The sequence below is a fragment of the Geotrypetes seraphini genome, chromosome 5 (assembly GCF_902459505.1).
Source record: "Geotrypetes seraphini chromosome 5, aGeoSer1.1, whole genome shotgun sequence".
In the NCBI taxonomy this organism is placed as follows: Eukaryota; Metazoa; Chordata; class Amphibia; order Gymnophiona; family Dermophiidae; genus Geotrypetes; species Geotrypetes seraphini.
The window spans coordinates 211,755,526-211,777,210 of NC_047088.1; the positions used below are offsets into that span (position 1 = coordinate 211,755,526).

Here is a 21,685-nt window from a genome sequence, read left to right on the forward strand (position 1 = left end):
AGCTTTATGTAATCAGTGGCTTTGAGGGACACCAGGATGTGCTTCAAAACATTTTTAAAAATTATTTTCTGATCAAGTACAATCAAATTCATGGGAAAACTTCAATTCACAGTTTTTCGACCTTTAGGTTTCTCTGGACAACCCTAGTGGGCCGGCGAGGTAAATGCTCCAATGCTCATTCAATTCCTTTGAGCATCAGAGCAATTACCTCACCAGCCCATGGTAAAAAGCTGTACTGCGGTTTTATAAAATGGGGCTGAAGGCTATAATTCCTACAGCTTTTCCCTATGGAAAAGGGCTGGCTCCATCTCTCACGAATGATGGGACCTGCTCAGACTGAACAGCCTCCACCCCTTAGGATAGTTAAACATACATTTAGGGCTCCTTTTATCAAGGCGCGCTACGGGGGTTAGCGTGTCGGACATTTCATCACACGCTAACCCCCGCGGCAGCCTAAAATCCTAACGCCTCGTCAATGGAGGCGTTAGGTACTAGCGCGGCAGGCGGTTTAACGCGCGGTATTCTGCGCCTTTGTAAAAGGACCCTTTAGTCACCATCTTTCACCTCCAGCTGTTATACGAAAATAAACCACAAATAAAACCCATCCATTTGATTTTACTTCTTCCCAGGGCTTTTTATTTTCAGCAGGAGCACTTTTTTTTTTTTTTTTTTTTTTCTGCCTTCCAAAAATGTTCTATCCACCCCATTACATTTCTCACTCAAAATTTCCAGCAGAAAATATTGTGGTGATCCTTTGAAAAATAAACCCTTTAAATATGAGTCCATTTCTGTGGTAAGACTCTGCTTTCAAAGATTTAAATGCAAAAAGCATGTATTGTGTATGTGTGTCTATGTTTTTATGCATTATCTCTTATGAAAAGTCAGTAATTTTCACAAAATAGCAGAACGTGCTGCTTGCTCAGCTCCCAGAAAAGGGTTCAGGCTTCATCTTGACCTATTTTTTGTGCTTGCTGTCACATTCTCTCTTTATCATATAGGTCAGCAAAGCATGTTGAAAACTACCATTAGCAGTAATTCTCTCCAACAACAAGCAGGTATTTTTTCATAGCACAATACATAGTTTAACTAAGAAAAAAAATCAGTGGGAATTGATTTTCCTACCTTGCATCCTACAGTAGGAAATCACAAATGTTTTGTTTTCCTAATAAAAATTTCCCACACAAATATAAAAGTATGAATATAAAGCAGAGTTAATTAGAGAAAAGGGGGATTTGATATACTGTCTTTCTGTGGTATGGTCAAAGTAGTTAATGTATTATACAGTATACTCATACAGGCATTTTTCAGTCTCTGGTGAGCTCACAAGATAAGTTTTTGTACCTGGGGCAATGGAGGGTTAAATGACTTGCCCAAGGTCATGAGGGGCTGCAGTCGGAACTGAACCCAGTGCTTTGGTTCTCAACATCTTACATAAAGTTGCCAGATTTTCCTTTCGGAAAATCATAGAAACATGCCCCGCCCCCCAGGCTCCAAAGTAATCTAAGAAAATACTTTTTTACAGAAAGGGTGGTTAATGCATGGAACAGTCTCCACAGGGGAAAAATGGGCAATTTTTCTATTTTCAGTATTAATGGCCATGCTCTAATTTTCCCATTATCACATGGCCATTAATGTGTGAGCCCCTACTGTCATCTATTTTATGGGTAGTAAGGACTTACATGCTAACCATGTGCTAATTGGTTAGTGCATGGCAATGTATCTGTGCTATTTCATTAGTACGGATGAGGCCCTCTCTCTGCTCCCAGACCTGGCCCCCAACATTAAAAATTAAATTTTATTGTTAGGCATATGGATAGTGTGCACTGATTCCAAAATTAACGTGGAGGCCAGAGCATGTCCCAATGTAAAATATTTTTTTACAGCAGTAAGCAGGTGTTAGTGCTTACTGCAGCATAGTAAAAGGCCCCTAAATATTTTCAAACACCAAAATAAAAGGTAAAAAACTGCAGATATATTCAAGTAATAAATACCTCATCTGTCATTAGTGTTCCAATTGATCTGCCAATCTCATGGTACTGTTGACCCTTTCCTAGTGGTCCCAGGAGTACAAATAAAAATCTGAAAACAAAAAGAAGAAAACACTCTGGAAATAAATGTGTAAAATTAGTCCTCAGACGGATTCAGGATGTGAGAATAAAGGAATTGCTTTCTGAAATTTTCTTTCATTAGATGCTTAATTTTTTCAACATAAACAAGTAAAAAAATATACTCTCAAACAAAATTATCCACTATATAAATAGATGCATTTAGGGGTCCTTTTATCAAGCCGCACTAGCTGGGTTAGCGCGTCGGACATTTCATCACGCGCTAACCCCTGTGGCCGGCTAAAAAACTAACGCCTGCTCAATGTAGGCATTATCATCTAGCACGGCAGGCGGTTTCACATGTGGTATTACACACGTTAACGTTAAACCCCTACCGCAGCTTGATAAAAGGACCCCTTAATGCAACTTTTTAAAATATCCATTATTTACCTACTGAAGCTTGGTATTTTGCTATATCATTAACTCACCTTCCCCCCTCCCCCCCCCCCCATTTTCAAGTTTTCTTTATTTTTGATATACCGTTTATCAGTTGGGTATCTAAATGGTTTACAATAAAATAAGATTAAAAAATACAATGTCAAAATAGAAGAAATATATCAAAAGTTTTAAAAATATGGGGGCATAATCAAACCGATGTACATGAGACGAAGGGAGATGAGAGAAGGTAAGTTTGCAAATATATTGAGATGAAAAATAAAGGGAGGAAAGTGGAGAAAGGGAAATACATTAGGGTAGGGCTAGCTTTAAAAGAAGCATTTTGATTTTCCAAATTACTTCAAAGTTACATAAGAATTATTTGAGAGAGCTGCATCGATGAAATAAGTGTTCTGACGATCATAGGAATTCTATGAGCATTGGAGCATCTACTGTGCCCAGTGGCATAGTAAAGGGGGGAAACTGCCCCAGGAACCATCTTGGTTGGGGTGCCAGAACCTCTTCACCTGCCCCCCTCCCATGCTACTATTTAAATCTTCATCAGCACAAGCAACTACTCTGGCCTGCCGCTCGCTCCAGCCTGGCTCCCTCTGAAATCACTTCCAGGTAACGGGGCCAGGAAGTGTCATCAGAGGGGAAGTCAACGCTGGTACAAGCAGCATACTAGAGAAGTTGATCATACTGGTGAAAATGTAAAGAGGTACAGGGGTGCAAGAGTGTGGCATGAAGAAGGAGTGGGGGATGGTGCAATAGGAGTAGGGGGCAGAGAGGAGGGTATGGGGGGAGCCACCGCCCCCAGGCACCTCCTACCCTCGCTACGCCACTGACCGCGCCAGCTCCCAATACAAACCTTTAGTGCAGCTTGATAAAAGGGGCCCTAAAGCCTCAAAACTAGTTACTAAATTAATGGGCACTTTTACTAACATGCGCTAAGATCTGGGAATTAAGCCCAGATTTTCCACCAAAGAATTTAGGGATTTTAAAATAATTTTTTTCTTTTTACCAGGTCTAGATTGTATAAATGGTGTCTACATTAATTTTAATTTTCTTAATTGGCTTAATCAGTGTTGTTAACTGAAAGCACTATTTAAAAACAATTAAAATCCATTAAAAATTAATTAGCTGGTAGGTGTCTAACTCAGTAAGCACCTAACACTTTGAGTTTACGCATTCCTGCGCAAACCTCACGAGGTTTCCAAAGTCTTATGAGGTTGCCGTGGTAACTTGCACAGCCATTTTTTCAATGACACTGCATGGGCAGGAGCATAAGAGGATTGCTCCTGCCCTGACTCACCCCGCTGGACCACTAGTGACTACGGTAGGCCCCGGGGGGGTGGGGGGCTTATGTTGCTTCTCTGAGGTGGGGAGGGAGGGGGCGCTCAGTGATTCTACAGGTGGCTGACAGCTGGGACAGGACCCAACACCTCATCTCGGAGGAGGGCGGAATCGCTCAAGCCCCGCTCAGCTCACCACACCACACTACTGGACCACCAGAATTTAAAATAGACCCAAATATAAACTAAGACCCCCATTTTTGGCCCCAAAATCTCAGTTTATATTGGAGTATATACGGTAATAGCCACATGCTAAATTTTCCTAGTAGCACATGGCCATTAGCTGCCTATTTTGTAGGCAATAAGGGCCCACATGCTCACCACATGCTAATTATTGTCAAAATGTTTCAACCTGAATAATAAAGTGACTTCTTTATCATCATTACCTAGGTAGATTCACTGTGTATGGCCTATGAACATTCATTGTGACTCATACACCTCATGCTCACTGCCATTACTGGTCATAAATCATAGAAAAGATCCAGGAGAAAGGTCCTAATCCACAGTCTGAGAACCACTGTTATAAGCAATATAGGGTCCTTTTAACTAAACCGCGATAAAACTTAATACAGAATTTTACTGATAATATATCTGCAAATTGTACATGGCACCTATTAAGGGCATTCTCAGTATTTTCCCATAATTTATTAATATGTAAAATCCAAGGCAACATAACACTCTCTTCAGTTTGCTTAACAAAGTTAAATGTAGTACTTAAGAACACATTACCATCTAGTTAATATTTAAACTTCTACCATGTCCATAAACTTGACCAAACTCAATAAGAATTCAGCAAATAATAATAATAATAACAGTTTATATACCACAGGACTGTGAAGTTCTATGCGGTATACAATGATTAAAAGATGCTACAAATTGAGTAGAATTAACAAAATTAAAAGCTAGTGATTAATAGCTCTAGAGATCAGATATTGTGGACTAAGATTTTAACCGTGCACGGGGTATTCTTGAACATAACTGTATGCATGCCCCATTGTTAATTCCTTTTGGCACAACATATGGGGAAATTTGTAACAAAATGCAGATTCAGCAGCCATTGATTATGTTTCTCTCTAGATGTCTACCTTCAACACTGGACAAGAATCAATGTAAACTACTGGACATTCTACTGTCCTTAGGATTAAAGTTGTTGATGATGAATTAGAAGAGAATGGTCTCCTTATAGCAACACTATTGGTAAAGTCTTGCATGTGTTACATTCAAGTACGAGTCCTTCATCACCAGGATAATGGACAGAATGACATGGTTCCAGTTGGTGTGAAGACCATTGGCAAGATCGGCAGTCACATAATGTTTCTGTCAGCTTACAGTTCCTCTTTGTCATACCTCTGGGGTGGATATTGGGGTGGGAGTTTATATGATGACAATTATGTATGTTTACACTGACTCTGCTGCCCTGTTTGTTATTGCATTTTTTTTTCTTTCACTCTACTATGTTATGTTTACTCTAAACTGTTGATAGTTCTAGTTTCAGTAATCTCTGTTCATTGTCGTTCTATTCCAGTGGTTCTTAACCTGTCCTGTTCAGTTTTCAAGCTATCCCTAATGAATATGCATGAGGCAGATTTGCATGACTGTGGCCTCTATTATATGCAAACCTGCCTCATGCATATTCATCAGGGATATCTTGAAAACCCAACTGCCTGGGGGGTCCCCCAGGACAGGTTTAAGAACCACTGTTCTATTCGATGAAAAGCTCAATTAAAAACTATTGCACTTAAAAGTCTTCTATGTCCATGAAATATATTGTAAATATTGATTCAATGCTATCAATGCTCACCTGGATGGAATTGGAACTTCAGTCAATCCTGTAAGCAGTACTGCAGGAGACAATCTGACAAATGCAGCTACAGCTCGGTCTAAGAATTCCAACTCCCCCACCAAAATGTTTGAAGCTTCAGCTCCAGGAGGAATTTTTTTCATGAAATGTAGATCAACCTAATATGATAAACAACAAAAATGTGGGGTGAAATAACTATTACCAAAGATCATAAATAATTAATTAATCAATACTGAAAAGAGTGGTAAGGCTGAGCTTTCATTCAAAATATAAAAATTCATTTGTGGTGAGACCTCAGAAATTCATTCCCCAACTCACTATAGGGCAGCCTAAGCTGATCCATTTGGGGGATTAATTTATCAATCACCGATCAATCACCACCTCCAACCTTAATGCAAAATCTTATCATGTTGAAACAATAAATATTATAAATATCAAAATATGGTGTTCCCCAAGGCGCCCTTCTATCCCCTCCTTTTTAACCTCTACATCAGACCTATCCTAGATATAGCCCAGAAGTACAACAACAAAATTCACTATTACGCCGATGACATCCAGCTGCTCCTCCCACTAAGCGAAAACCAATTATCTCAAATTGATAACCTCCAACTCTGCCTCTCTGACATGAAAACCTGGATGTCAAACAACAAACTACAGCTGAACGCCTCCAAAACTGAGCTCTTATGGATTAGGGAAAAAAGTACCAAATACACATGCCCAACTCTATCATGGGACTCCACCTCACTAACAGCAGCAGATCAGGTACGCAGTTTAGGAGTAACATTAGACGGCCACCTGTCCCTGTCCACCCACATATCTCAAATAGCCTCCACCTCCTTCTACTACCTCCACCAACTGAGAAGAATCAAACCTTACATCTCCAAACCTGACCAACTAGCCCAACTTTACGCCTATGTTCTCTCCAGGATGGATTACTGTAACTCCCTATTTAATGGAATGGCCAAAAAAGATCTCAAATTCCTCCAGCGCGTACAAAACGTAGCAATCCACCTCCTACACAACCTCAACTACCATGACCCTATCTCCCCAGCCCTCTGCACAGAGCACTGGCTCCCGATCAACCAATGCTGTGCTTTCAAGGCCCTGGTGATAGCACATAAAAGAATATACGCCACCACCCCAGCATACATAGGATCCAAACTAACCCTGTACACCCCCACCCGCCTCCTCCACTCTGAAACAGAGAAGCGCCAATGCATCCCCCCAGGAAGGTCTCTCCTGTCAGAAACCGACTGCAAACGCTCCTACAGCCACTTCATCCCCCATCTCTGGAACCAACTCCCCCCACAAATCAGACTACAGAACTCTCTGATGACCTTCCGGAAAGCAGTAAAGACCCTCCTCTTCAACTAAAATTCTAACTGCAAACTACCCCTTGACCCCCTTATATTCCCCCTCCTTTCTGCACTCTCCTGTACTTAAGTTGCTGTATAGTCTTTGAACTGTCCAAAATGTACTTAAGTTGTTGTACTGTCCAAAATGTTTTTCATTGTGAATGTTGGCTTATAACCCGTTCTGAGCTACTGAGAGGACGGGATAGAAATCGAAATAAATAAATAAATAGTCTGTAAACATTATACAGCAATGAAACTTCACAATTGTGATTTCAACGGGGCCCGTTTCGCCCTTGGCTTCATCGGATCAAGAAAAATGACTATAACTGAACATGTTCCAACCACATTTAACATCCAGTGACCAATTGGCAGAAAGTGTGATATGACCCGTGTCACTATGCAATCATCCTCACTAGGACTTGTGCTCCATAAAGACCACAGGAACTTCTGCCCTGTAATGGCATCAGCCTGAAAAAACACCGTGGCAGAACTAAAGTGCCACCTATGCTCCTTGTGATCAACCTAATATAAAAGAGGAAAAATCCTTCAATATATTAAAAGGCAAGTCCCTGGTGTTTTGAACACATTGGCATCAATATTCAAACCAATTCACAAATGAACATAAGAGTTGCTGTACTAGGTCAGACCAACGGTCCATCTAGACCATTATTCTGTTTCCAACTATTGCAAACCCAGGTCACATATGCCCAGCTGAGTCCCAAAAAGTAGCAAAATTCCATTCTACTTAACCTCAGAGATGAGCAATGGCTTTCCCCAGATCAACCTTAATAACAGTTTATGGACTTTTCCTCCAGGAATGTCTCCAAACTTGTTTAAACCCCAATTAGGTTAACTGCTTTTATTACTTGCTCCGGCAATGAGTTCCAGAGCTTAAATATCCCCCCCCGTCCCCCACTTTACGAAGTCGGATTACACTTTATCATCACTGGCCATGGTGGTATTAGCTCCGACGCTCATTGGAATTCTGTGAGCACTGGAACTAATACTGCCACGGCTGGTGACAAAAAGCCTAATCCGGCTTCGTAAAATGTGTCCTATATGTTGAATGAAACAATATTTTATCCTTTTAAAATGTGTTACTATATAACTTCATGGAGTGTCCCCTAATCTAATATTTTCTAAAAGAGTAAAAAATTGGTTCACTGTTACCCATTCTATACCAATCAGAATTTTGTAGACTGCTATTATATCCTTCTTTGGCCTTATCCCTAACTGCTTAAGCCTCATATGAGAGTTGGTCCATCCCTTTAAACATTTTGGTCTTCCTTCTTTGTACCTTTTCTAGTTTCACTATATATTTTTTGAGATGTGGTGACCAGAATTGAAAACAATACTCAAGATGCAGTGGTACCATAACATAATACAGAAGATCATGATATTCAATGTTTTATTTTCTATTCCTTTCCTAACAAATCCTAATATTCAGTTTGCTTTTTTGGCCACCACCACATACTGTGCATATTTCAACATATTGTCCATGAGGACCCTAGGTCCTTTTCTTCAGTGGAGATTCCTAATGTGGAACCTAGCATCAGGTACCTATAATTTGGGTTATTCTTCCCAATGTGCATCACTTTGAATTTGTCCACATTGGATGCCCAGTCTTCTAGCCTCCCAAGACCCCTTAAATCCTACATCACCTGATGAAATAACTGAAATTAATCAAAAACTCAATAAAATCAGCCTCTGGCTTCGGCATAATAAACTTTCACTGAACATTCTTAAAACTACTAGTGTCCTTTTCTCGCCCTCTCCAGATGAACATTTATATCTACCCATCTGTATTGACTCCTCTCCAATTCAAACGGATAGTAAAGTTAAACTTCTCAGAGTCATTCTAGACAAGGATCTCACCTTTCATCAACAAGTTAGTGCAGTTATGCAGAAATGTTTTTATAAGCTTAGGCTCATCCATTCTATTTCTTCTTTTCTTGATCCCTCCTCAATTAATATCCTGATTCACTCCCTAGTAATTTCAACTATAGATTACTGTATAACCCAGAAAGAAATCCGTCGTCTACAACTATTGCAAAACACTGCTGTTAAATTAATAAACTAAACTAAACTAAAACTTAAGTTTATATACTGCATCCTCTCCATGAATATAGAGCTCGGCACGGTTTATAAGAGCTTAATAAAGGAAAAGAATAACACATTGAGGGGGGAGAGGAGAGCGTTACATTTTTGTGAAAAGACTAGTTTTCAGGTGCTAAAGAAATAGTTGGGAGGAGACCCGATTCTGCAGTGGGGTAGTAAGGTTATTCCAAAGCCCTGTGATTCTGAAGAAGAGAGATTTTCCCAATTTTCCCACATAGAGGATACCTTTTAGTGAGGGGAAGGAGAGTTTAAGTTTTTGGGTGGGCCTGGGGTTGTCGGGACTGGGGCAGTTCCAAGATAGAGGGATTAGAGGAGGGAGGATGCTGTGTAGGATTTTAAAAGCTAGACAGGAGCATTTAAAATGAACCCTGGCGATTATTGGGAGCCAGTGGAGTTTGGACAAAAGTGGGGAAACATAGTCAAATTTACGTTTTGCGAAGATCAACCTGGCTGCAGTGTTCTGAATTAGTTGAAGTCTATGAGGACTTTTTGGTTAGATGGAATTACAGTAATCTAGTTTGGAAAGGATGATGGATTGAACAAGGACAGCAAAATGTTGTTGGCGGAAGCAGGATTTCACTTTCCTCAGCCTGGGGAGGCTGAAAAAGCATGATTTTACCAGGGAGTTGAGGTGGTCATTGAAGGAAAGAGAAGAGTCGATGATGATGCCTAGAATTTTGCTCGAGAACTCAAGCTACAGTGTGGTGCCAGAGGGCAGTGCGAAGAGGGTGGGCAACTGTTCTAGTTTTGCACCAAGCCAGAGAAGTTTCATTTTGGACTCGTTCAGTTTCATATGAACAGAGAGGGACCAGGATTGGAGTTTCATTATGCAGGCTGTTATGTTCTCAAAGAGTCTGTCTCGAGAAGGACAAGGATGTCGTCAGCATAAGTATAGATTGTTTCAAGGGAAGATTGATGGAAGATTTTCAGGGAAGACATGTAGATGTTGAAGAGAATAGGGGACAGGGGTGATCACTGCGGGACTCCACAAGTTGGTTTCCAAGGAGCGGACATGGTGTCGTTTGTGTTGACAGTGTAGCAGCGGGAACGTAAGGAGTTCGAGAACCACTCTAGTACTGTGGCGTCAATGCCTATCTCAGAAAGTTGATAAATTAGAATATCGTGGTGGACGACATCAAAAGCTGCAGAGAGATCGAACTGTAATAGGACAGCAAACTTATTGCGAGAGTTTAATTGTTGCACCTTTGAAATTAATGAGACCAGGAGGGATTCGGTGCTGAAGTTAGGTCTGAAGCCGTATTGGTAAGGTAAGAGAATGGAGAATCTCTCTAGGTAGGATGAGAGCTGGGTGGAAATGATGGCCTCTAGCATTTTAGTCAGGAGAGGGATGTTTGCTATGGGACAGTAGTTAGAAGGAGAGGAAGGGTCAAGATCGTTTTTTTTTCAGTAATGGGGACAGGGCAATATGTCCCATTTCTGTGGAGAATAGGCCCGATGTTAAAGCAGAGTTTAATAAGTCCGGTAAGGGATGAGATGGCCTGTGTTGGAATATTCTCGTACAAGTAGGAAGGGAATGGATCCAGGATACATTTGTAGGATTTCAGTTCGAGGCAGAGATTGGCGATCTGGGGTTCAGATACGAGTTCGAAAGAAGTCCAGGATAGAAACATAGAAACATAGAAACATAGAAATTGACGGCAGAAAAGGGCTATAGCCCATCGAGTCTGCCCATACCAATGACCTACTCCCTGACTTTTACTCCCCTATTGATCCCATGTGAATATCCCATTTTCTCTTAAAATCTGACACGCTGTTGGCCTCAATCACCTGCTGAGGCAGCTCGTTCCAATGATCGACCACCCTTTCGGTGAAGAAGTACTTTCTAGCATCACCCTGAAATTTCCCTCCCCTGATTTTCAGCGAGTGTCCTCTGGTTATCGAGGGCCCTGTAAGACTGAAGATATCATCTTTCATCTCTATACGCCCCGTGATATACTTAAAGGTCTCAATCATGTCCCCCCTCTCTCTTCGCTCCTCCAGCGAGTACATCCGCAGTTTTTTTAGTCTTTCTTCATATGTGAGATCCCTGAGCCCCAAGACCATCCTGGTAGCCATTCGCTGAACCGATTCAATTCTCAACACATCTTTCCGGTAGTGTGGTCTCCAGAATTGAACACAATACTCGAGATGAGGTCTCACCATGGATCTGTACAGTGGCATTATGACTTCAGGTTTTCTGCTGACAAAACCCCTACGGATGCAGCCCATCATTTGTCTTGCTTTGGACGAAGCCTTCTCCACCTGATTTGCAGCCTTCATATCATTGCTAATGATCACTCCTAAATCACGTTCTATCGTGGTACTGGACAAGGTTTCACCATTTAGTGTGTAAGTTCTGTGTGGGTTTTTTTTGCCTAGGTGCATTACTTTACATTTTTTGGCATTGAAGCTTAGTTGCCAAGTTGATGACCACTGTTCCAACTGTCGTAGGTCCTGCGTCATAAAGTCAGGTACACTGCTTTTGCCTACTATGTTGCATAGTTTGGCGTCGTCGGCAAACAGTGATACTTTTCCTCTAAGTCCTTGGGTCAAATCTCCTATGAATAAATTGAATAGTATCGGCCCTAAGACGGAGCCCTGAGGTACTCCACTCGTCACAGCTGACGTTTTGGAGGGGGTACCGTTTACCATCACCCTTTGAATCCTACCATCTAGCCAATCCTTTACCCATGTAGTGAATGTATCTCCTAATCCCATCGATTTTAGTTTGTTCAACAGCCTGCGGTGTGGGACGCTATCAAAAGCTTTGCTGAAGTCCAAATATATCATGTCTAGGGACTCCCCGGCATCCAGATGACTGGTCACCCAGTCAAAGAAGTCAATCAGATTAGTTTGGCAGGACCTTCCCCTGGTAAATCCGTGTTGGTGTGGATCACGTAAGTTTTCTTCGTCTAGAATTTTGTCAAGATCCTGTTTGATCAGTGTTTCCATGAGTTTGCACACTATGGATGTAAGACTCACCGGTCTGTAATTTTCTGTCTCTGTTCTGCAGCCCTTTTTGTGAAGTGGAATTACGTTAGCTGTTTTCCAGTCTAGGGGTACTGTCTGCTGGGATAAGGTTGGATAAGGTTGGAGTCGTTAGTGGCCAGAGAGTTGTAGGAGACTGATGGGAGGAAAGAGCTCCTTATGGTAGTGATCTTTTCATTGAAGAATTTTGCTAGGTCGTTTGCTGATAGGGAGGAAGGGGAATGGTGGAGTCGTTTTTGGAACTTAAGAAGTGCCAGATGTTAAATAGTGTGCTTCTTTGGTTGTTGGATCTGGAAATTTTATCACCATAGTAGTTCTTCCTAGCTTTTTTTAGTACTGAGTTATAAAACTTGATATTTTCCCTCCAGGATTGTCTGTCTGAAGGGGATTTGGATTTTTTCCATTTGCGCTCCAGTGCTCGACATTTCTGCTTCAGTTCTCTGTGGTACGGAAGATACCAAGGGGCTTTACGGGAGTAGGAGATAGATTTGGTAGATAGAGGGGCAAGAGCACAATAGGTGGTCTTGGAGAGGTTTATCCAGTTGTGCCAGTTGGATTCTGGGTTGGCAGGCTTAGAACAAGAGGAAAGATGATTGAGAAATTGATACCAGAAGAGTTCGCTCGCAATTTTTTTGCAGAAGATGATAGGATTTGTGGCATGGGGTGGAGATCCAAGGTGGGACATGAAGATGGGGAGGCAGAAAGAACCTAGAAAGTGATCGGACCAAGGGACATGTTCCCAACGAGCATCTTCGGCAGAGGTTTTATGTTCAGTCAGGTTGAGGAAGCTGATGATGTCTAGTGTGTGCCCCTTTTCGTGGGTTGAGGAGGATGCAAGAAAAGGGAAATCTAGAGAAGTGAGGAAATTGTTGAATTCGGTTGCATCCTTGCTGGTGTTGTCATCTAGATGGAGATTAATATCGCCAATGATCAATAGTCTCTGAAATTTTAGGAAGTCGCTTGTTATGGTCTCGAAGATGAGTTCGGAGGATTTATTCCAGGGGGTTGGTGGGCGGTATAGTAACAGGATAACTAATGGGTAGGGGTGGAGTTTGTCCTTGACTGAAGCAAGCATATATTCTAGTGAAGTGTGACTGCTCTTTTCGAGGAGCTGAGCATCAAGGAATGATTTGTAGAGGTGTGCCAGGCCTCCTCCTTTCCGGTTTATTCTGGGAGAGAAGAGGCTATGGTAACCAAAGGAGCAGAGTTCGTTTTGCATGAATAGATCGTCTTTTTCGATCCATGTTTCTGTGATGCACAGGAATCCAGGATCTGAGTCCGCAAGTAAGTCTTTTAATATTTGGGTCTTGTTGCAAGCAAATTTAGCATTACAATAGAGTGTTGGGACTGGGGTGAGAGAGTCAGAGGTGAGGCTGGGTAGATTGGCAGGAGGAACGGGTTTTAGAGAGGAGTAGTTTTTTTTTGAAGGGATGATTTCTGGTGCGCACTAGCGAGGGGATTCTGAGGCCAGGGCAAATATTGTTGATATTTGTGGAGTCGAGTAGATTGGGGGGGAGAGGGTTCAGGCAGTGAATAGTGTTGGTAAATGAGCAGAGTAAGAGAAGAAGAAGCCAAGAGGTGGCTTCATGGTGAGATCTAGGAGAACCAATAAGAGGACTGAGGCAGAAACTGTTTGTTTATCGTGTGGGGATCTGGAATTAGAGGATTAGGATCTTGTTGGGTATTTGATAGTAGATGTCTTAGGACTTGTTTGAATTTCTGCATAGTGGTTTAAAACAGAAAAAGAACTTAGCACGGTGGCTTAAAATGCTTCTAGTAGGACGTAAGACGTAGGCGGAGGTAAAATTTAGCAGCTGATTGCTTCTAGTAACTTTGCACCTAATTACATCTAGTAGGACGAACGGAGATAGAAACTAAATCGGATGAAAACCTAGCGCCCAATTGCTTCTAGTAATAGCGAACTGACCTATAAGACAGTCGCTTCTGGTATGACATTAAAACTGGTAAGATAAAACTTAAAGGACACTTAGCATCTAATTGCTTCTGGCAAGATAAAACTTAAAAAACACTTAGCATCTAATTACTTCTGGTAAGATAAAACTTGAAGAACACCTAGCGTCTAAATTGCTTCTGGTAAGATAAAACTTAAAGAAAACTTAGCGCCCAATTGCTTCTAGTATGAGCGAATTGACCTATAAGACAGTCGCTTCTGGTAAGACATTGAAACTGGTAAGATAAAACTGGAAGAACACTTAGCATCTAAATTGCTTCTGGTAAGATAAAACTTAAAGAACACTTAGCAACTAAATTGCTTCTGGTAAGACAGATAGGAGGAGAAGCTTAAGTCCTGAAGAAGAGCAGGAACAGTGATCTGTCGGCCCTGGACACAGGGCAGAAGAAGAGTGAGCTGGGTAGGCAGAGTCAGGCCCGATTGGCGATGCTGTGCTGCAGAGTTGGGCTGAGGAAAGAGGGACAAAATGGAAACCTTCTTCCTCCTTCCTTTGCCTGCAGAACAGGAACGGTGGTCCGTCAGCCCTGGACACAGGGCAGAAGAGTGAGCTGGGTGGGCGGAGTCAGGCCCGATCAGTGACGCTGTGCTGAAGAGTATAAAGGTACTGCAGGTATGCGTTGAGGACCTAAGAGGGCATTGTGGTCAGGTCTGTGAGAGATGTCAGACTCTTCAAATCCCATTTTGAACAAACACTGAACTGCTCCTCTGACGGGCAACAGTCTAGTAGAAAAAGATGGACTTCCAATTCTAATAGATCTGTATTTTTCCTCATTTGGACTTTCCCATCTGACCATGCTAAATTAATCCATCACGCAAATTAATCCACCATGTTAAATTAATCTATCATGCAAAAAAATTTGACCTTCTCCTCCACAAAGCACATTGGCTACCTATTATTCATCGTCTCTCCTATAAAATATTCCTCCTCACTTTTTAAAACAAAAAACTCTAACCAACCGGTATTTATAGATAAACCTTTGATCCCTTATTCATCCTCTAGGACCCTCCGATCAAATAATCAAAATTTACTCTCCATACCATCAATACAGGAATTATTTTACAACATTACTCGCAAATCCATCTGTTCAGTTACCACCCCCTCTCTGTGGAATGCCCTCCCATTAGACGTTCGATTAGAGAACTCGCTTGAAAAATTTAAAGCAAAACTTAAAACTTTCCTCTTTAAAGATGCCTTTATTCTTTAGTATTAGCTTCAGCCTCTTAATTCCTTGATTCATGTGAAGCTTTGAAACATCTAATACTTCTTTTGAAATTATTCCCCTCTTAATGTTTTTGCCAGTCCCCATTTACCGTCCTTTTTTATTAATTTTACTTCGATGTATTTTAAACAACCTTTCCCTCCATCTCATTTACGTTAATCCGAATTTGTCTAGTATTTTTAATATTTGATAAAATATTGCTTTTATTTACCTATTTTAATTGTCCCTTACAATCTTTTTATATTGTACACCGTCTAGCCATTTGTTTTGATAGACGGTATATCAAAAATAAAGAAACTTGAAACTTGAATCTACATGCGATTTAACCACTTTGAATAGTTTTGTGTCATCTGCAAATTTAGGGGTCCTTTAACTAAGGCATGCTAGTGCGTCTTAGAGCGCTAAACAATAACACGCGGCAACGCATCCATAGGATATAATGGACACGTTAGCATAAGAACACTAGCGCACCTTAGTAAAAGGACCCCTTAGTTACTTCACTTGTCATTCCCATTTCCAGATCATTTATGTTAAAAAGCAATGGACCCAATATAGCTTCTTGCAGCACTCCACTATTCACTTTCATCCACTTAGAGAATTGGCCATTTAACTCTACTCTCTTTTCTAACTAGTTCCACAATATAACTTTGTCTTGAATCATCATAATCATTAACACAGGAAAGGCACACCAAAAGAAAATTATTTATAACGAGCATACAAGATGATTTGTAGAAAGTCCTAATTTCAAAGTCTAGTAAACCCCATTTCAAACAAGTATCAAAGCATCCAGTGCAAAGTAATTGTGGCTGATTCAGCCAATCAGATGGATTGTGAAGGGGGAAGTTTTCAATACCTGAATTCCATGCAAAGTATACTATATGTGCTATTTGAGTCTACACAGATTGCACTTGTAATCATGGGAAACAAACCTACATTATTTGCTTTGAGGAGTATGGGCAACGTATGCACATTTAATTAAAACCCACTTACCTTGTATCTGTTATTTTTTTATGTTGTGTTTGCTGTATGTTTGATTCTGTTTTATTTGTACACTGCCTAGAACTACAGGATAGTAGGGTTTATAAATGTTTAAAATAAATATTTGCAAGAGTGATTGGGAAATCCCATTTACATGCAGTATTTTCTTTTGCATCCTAGATATTCTCTTAGAAATGCCTTCTTTTAATCGAACTAAAAGTGTGCATTATGAAAGCCATGCACAGTTTTAGTATTTGGAGAGACCAATTTTCAGGCAGGGAATGACCAAGTAAGACTCTCTGCATGTGAGCCTAAATCATTATTTTAAACCACCTCTTATCTTGCATGTGACAAATTATTGCTGTTTGATGTGATGCAAATTGTATCGCTTTCGTAGTAAAAAGTACAGGAATACTTAATCACACTTTAAAATTCATTTATGTCATTTTACAATAGAAATAAAAGAAAACTACGCTAAATGAATTAATTTTCTTTTGGAGACAAATTAAACTTTCTGGCTAGTAACACTGCTATCAGTTACCCTGAGCGTAAAATACAATGGCATTTTTTTTCAATCCCTTCTGTTTAAGCATAATTTTCTCATTTGACATTGCAATTTAGAGGGAAATTCTATAACAGTGTGCCTATCTTTAAGCACCTACTCCCTAATTCGATAAAGTTGCATGCAAAATGTTACGCTTAGATAAGATAATCCTGAATTCACTTCACCTTCCAACTTAAGACAACTACATAATACTATGATGCAGTGGCTGGTGTTTATATACCTGATGGCCACCAAAGGCCTGCTAGGCCTGCAGCCTGATCCTGATTTAAAGTACATGATTCCACTTATCCTATCTGAATACAAAAAAACTGAGAACAATCTCACCTCAACATATAAAGTTCATGAACAATACCTGTAGAAATGTGAAAAACATTACATGCAAAAGCCTTGAATATAATCAACCAATGCTACACATACCATGTTGCTATATGAAAGCAAGACTGTTTGCAACAAAACACTCCTGATCCGAGAGGTAATTTTGGAATCTGACTTTGGAACTGTATTTATTCTGGTAACATGGCTAAAAAGCAAATCTGACCCGGTAACTCTTGAGATCTACCCAGCGGGATATAAAATGATACAGAGCAATAGAGACAGGAAAAGGGGAGGAGGAATAGCTATGATATGCAAAAGATTTTTGCATATAGATAAATTTATGCAATTCACATTTCCCCCTCTTTTACTAAGGCGTACTAGCTGATTTAGCGTGTGCTGAATGCTAACGCTAAATGCTAACGTGCCTTAGTGAAAGGACTCATTATGTGAACCAGATATAGAGCTCCTACTCTGTCAACTGAAAGGAGATCCTAATACCTGGTCTTGTGTGATGGTAAATTTACATAGGCAATGGTCTGACAAGACCATGGGTGACCATTCAGTGAAAGAGAGCAGGTTTGGTTCAATTATTGTGACCATATCTAGTAAGTGGCCTATTTAATGGGTGAGGCCTGATATCGTATGTGAGAATGAAAAATTGCCAAGGGACTGTAAGATCATTTATGTTCTCATTGGAACTATTTTCCAATGGTTGATTAAAGTCGCTTTATAATATCAGAGAGAAGCATGATAATGTGGCATTGGATATAAACTCATACATCTTTGGAGCACATTTTGACCATGGTCCAGGAGGTCTAGTAAGTAAGGAAAATGTTCTGGTACCTCCCCGTGGTTTACAGTTCAGAAATACTAGACATTAAAAAGTAATATGAGTAAAAGCCCTTCCTTTCTTTATGATACAGCTCAGGAATGCCGATTCAAATAAACCAGTTGCTACTATGCACTACTGATAAGACAATATTAATAGGTTGACAGAGTCTGGGATTGATGAGCTTCAGCTAGCCATGCAATTTTTGAGTCGGGTTATTTTGCTACTTATTTTGAACTTCCATCCACAATATGAAATAAAATCTAAAGATTTCTACATGGATTGCCTAAGAAGCAAAATATTTTTCTAAGTCTGACAAGTTTAAATTCATGTGATCCTAATTAATTATTTTATCTGTACATGTTAGCTACATTTATTTGCTTATTTTAAAGTTCTCTGAGCCCTTGGCTGTGTTGACTCTAGAAATGGAATGAATGTTTATATAACAGTTCTGACATTCTGGTTGATTGTTATCAGCAATATATTATTCTCACATTTTGGAGATTGCAAATATTGCTACAAACTAAACAACAGTAAATATATCTGGAATGATAGTTAACAAGTTTGGCCTCTTCCTATATATTTGTTTTCCATTGCAAGAAATTACACAATTTTGTACATTGCAGTGACTCATATGGTACTCATAGCCTCACCAGCAACCTGCAGTGGACCACGTCTAAAACCCACAAATTTACAGAACAGGAACATGAACTCCCTGCCCTTTATACTTAGAAACTGCTTCTTCATTTTTCAATGCTTTAAAAAGCTTCACAGCACTTAGGATGTAGTTCCACACCAAAATCCAGCTGAGATTTTGTGGGGCACATCTACTTCTACTAGGAAATCAATCAGACATTACGGTCTGTTCTTGTAAGAAAAGCAACTCAGAACACTCATAATGTACGCTTTCGAAATAAAATAATTGACCTTGAAGTCACTATTATAGAAGACTTTTATATGACTGCAGTCATTGAAACTTGGTTCAGTGATAAGCAAGAGTGAAAGGAAACTATACAGGGATGTTTTTGAGGAAATGATGTCTATAGACGCCAGAAGACGTATGAGGAGAGACTGGAAGCCCTGAATATGTATACCCTAGAGGAAAGGAGAGACAGGAGAGATATGATTCAGACATTCAAATACTTGAAGGGTATTAACGTAGAACAAAATCTTTTCCAGAGAAAGGAAAATGGTAAAACCAGAGGACATAATTTGAGGTTTAGGGGTGGTAGATTCAGGGGCAATATTAGGAAATTCTACTTTATGGAGAGGGTAGTGGATGCCTGGAATGTGCTCCCGAGAGAGGTGGTGGAGAGTAAAACTGTGACTGAGTTCAAAGAAGCGTGGGATGAACACAGAAGATTTAGAATCAGAAAATAATATTAAATATTGAACTAGGCCAGTACTGGGCAGACTTGCACGGTCTGTGTCTGTGTATGGCCGTTTGGTGGAGGATGGGCTGGGGAGGACTTCAATGGCTGGGAGGGTGTAGATAGGCTGGAGTAAGTCTTAACTGAGATTTTGGCAGTTGGAACCCAAGCAAAGTACTGGGTAAAGCTTTGGATTCTTGCCCAGAAATAGCTAAGAAGAAAAAAAAATTTAAATTGAATCAGGTTGGGCAGACTGGATGGACCATTCGGGTCTTTATCTGCCGTCATCTACTATGTTACTATGTTATGTTAAAGGGCATTAGATATTGCTAGATATGTGGCACATCAAATAAAGTTGTACCTTGAAACTTGTTAGTTCTATGTGTTAAGCAAAAAGTAGCATGGTTGCCCTTGAGGAAGACAATTTTCAACCAGTTAATATCTGTTTACAAATGGTAATGGCTATGAAAATAGTCAACAGAATGAGAAGCTCAAAGACAAGGGATCTTAAATATGAACACTGCAGTTTGGCAGACAGATCTCATTCATTCAAGTTGTTAGCTTACCTATATAATCTATTTTTCTTATTATCATTATAATTGTGATTCATATCTAGAACAGTTTAAAACAATTTATTGGTTCAATTACATTTTACTTTGACTAAGGTGCGTTAGAGCCTTAACGCGCGGAATAGTGCACGCTAAATTGCCATGAGCGCTAGACCTTAACGCCAGCATTGAGCTGGCGTTATTTAATAAGTGTAGTGCGCGGTAATTTTGTGCATGCGCTAAATCCGCTAGCGCACCTTAGTAAAAGGAGCCCTAAATAGAAAATTTGGAATGCAATAAGAAAAGAGGCATCATTTAACAAACTGACATCTGATGCTGAGATATCAATTATCAATTAAAACCTATCTCTTTGATAAATTTTTCCGACTCCTTCCTACCTTGTATCTCAGAACTACTTATTGCATCCCTGACACCAATGTAACTCGAAACTACTCTCTGTAACATCGCTGGCTATGCACAGTCTCTTCCTCTGTAAATCACTCTGAACTGTTTGTGGTACTTGCGGTGTACAAAAATAAAGCTATTATTAATATATATATTTTTATTATTATTTTTTTTTTTAGTTTAGAAGACTCGTATTTTCCTTTCTGTTAAACTCTGGTTTGGAAAATCATGATTCTGTTCCTCTAACAATCACATTTGCCTGATAATGGGCATTAATGAACATCTAGAAGTTCACTAGACTTAAAATAATGTAATTCAATTTAAAAATATATATCTTGCCTTTCCAAAAGCATCCATTCATGTGGATTACAACAAAAATATAAATAAAACTATGCAATAAATAACAAACATTACAAATCAAATAAATGAATTAAAATGCTAAAATCATACAATAGCAAATCTAAAACAGAATAAAATATAGTTTATCAAAGCTCCATGGGGGTTGATATTCAAAATTTGGTGCTCCTCTCCACACAACTTGTTCACTGGACATCAAGATGTCTGGTCAACATAACCTCCAAATGTTGTCACACACCCAAATATTCGTTTCATGATCAAATCAGTTCAGTGGTTCAAAAATGCTTTTTCCGTCTACAAATGATAAGTTAACTCGCTAAGTTTCTAGATAAAGCATCTCTCAATGTCCTTATTCACTCACTAGTCATCTCCTGTCTGGACTATGGCAACACTCTTTAAAACAGAATTACAAAAAAAGAAGTCAGACGCTTACAGTTAATTCAGAATACAGCCTTCAAAATAATCTATAATGCAAAAAAAATTTGATCATGTAACACCTTTACTGATTAAATCCCATTGGCTCCCAATCTCACATCGTATCACTTATAAAATAATATTGTTGACATTTAAAACTAGATAAACCGGGCAACCAGAATTTATTAATAGACTCCTTATACCTCACTCCACCCAACGTACACTCCGTTCAACGTACCAAAATTTACTCGTAATCCCATCAATAGGGTTATTAATACTATGAGAAATTGCATTTTCTCTGTCAATGCCCCCAGATTATGGAACTCAGCGCCAGTTTATATTCAAGAAATTAATTCATTAGACAAATTTAAATCCAGTTTAAAAACTAGGGGTCTCGTAATCGAAACAGAAAAATGTCTAAAACCAGCCTAAATCAGCACTTGGACGATCTAAAAGACAAGTTATCCAAGTGCCAATAATCGAACTGGGTTTCAGACGTATTTAAAAACGACCTAGGTCTTCACAGTGCTGCTGAATGACCAGAGCTAAAAGGGGCATGTCAGGAGGAGTGTCAAGGGCGGGATTTGGGCGGGACGTGGGCCATCCTAGATTTAG

General features: G+C 39.8%; 1 protein-coding gene across 3 annotated transcripts in view; it reads right to left on the minus strand.

The window, feature by feature from the left end:
- Positions 1–21,685, minus strand: part of SLC4A10 (solute carrier family 4 member 10) — a 337,291-nt gene that overhangs the window by 146,311 nt on the left and 169,295 nt on the right. For all 3 annotated transcript variants that reach the window (XM_033945953.1, XM_033945952.1, XM_033945954.1), the window contains exons 8-9: positions 5,637–5,794; positions 1,992–2,079 (exon numbers count right to left, since the gene is read on the minus strand). In XM_033945953.1, coding sequence (XP_033801844.1) covers positions 1,992–2,079; positions 5,637–5,794 — 246 coding nt within the window. The remainder of the gene's footprint in view (positions 1–1,991; positions 2,080–5,636; positions 5,795–21,685) is intronic.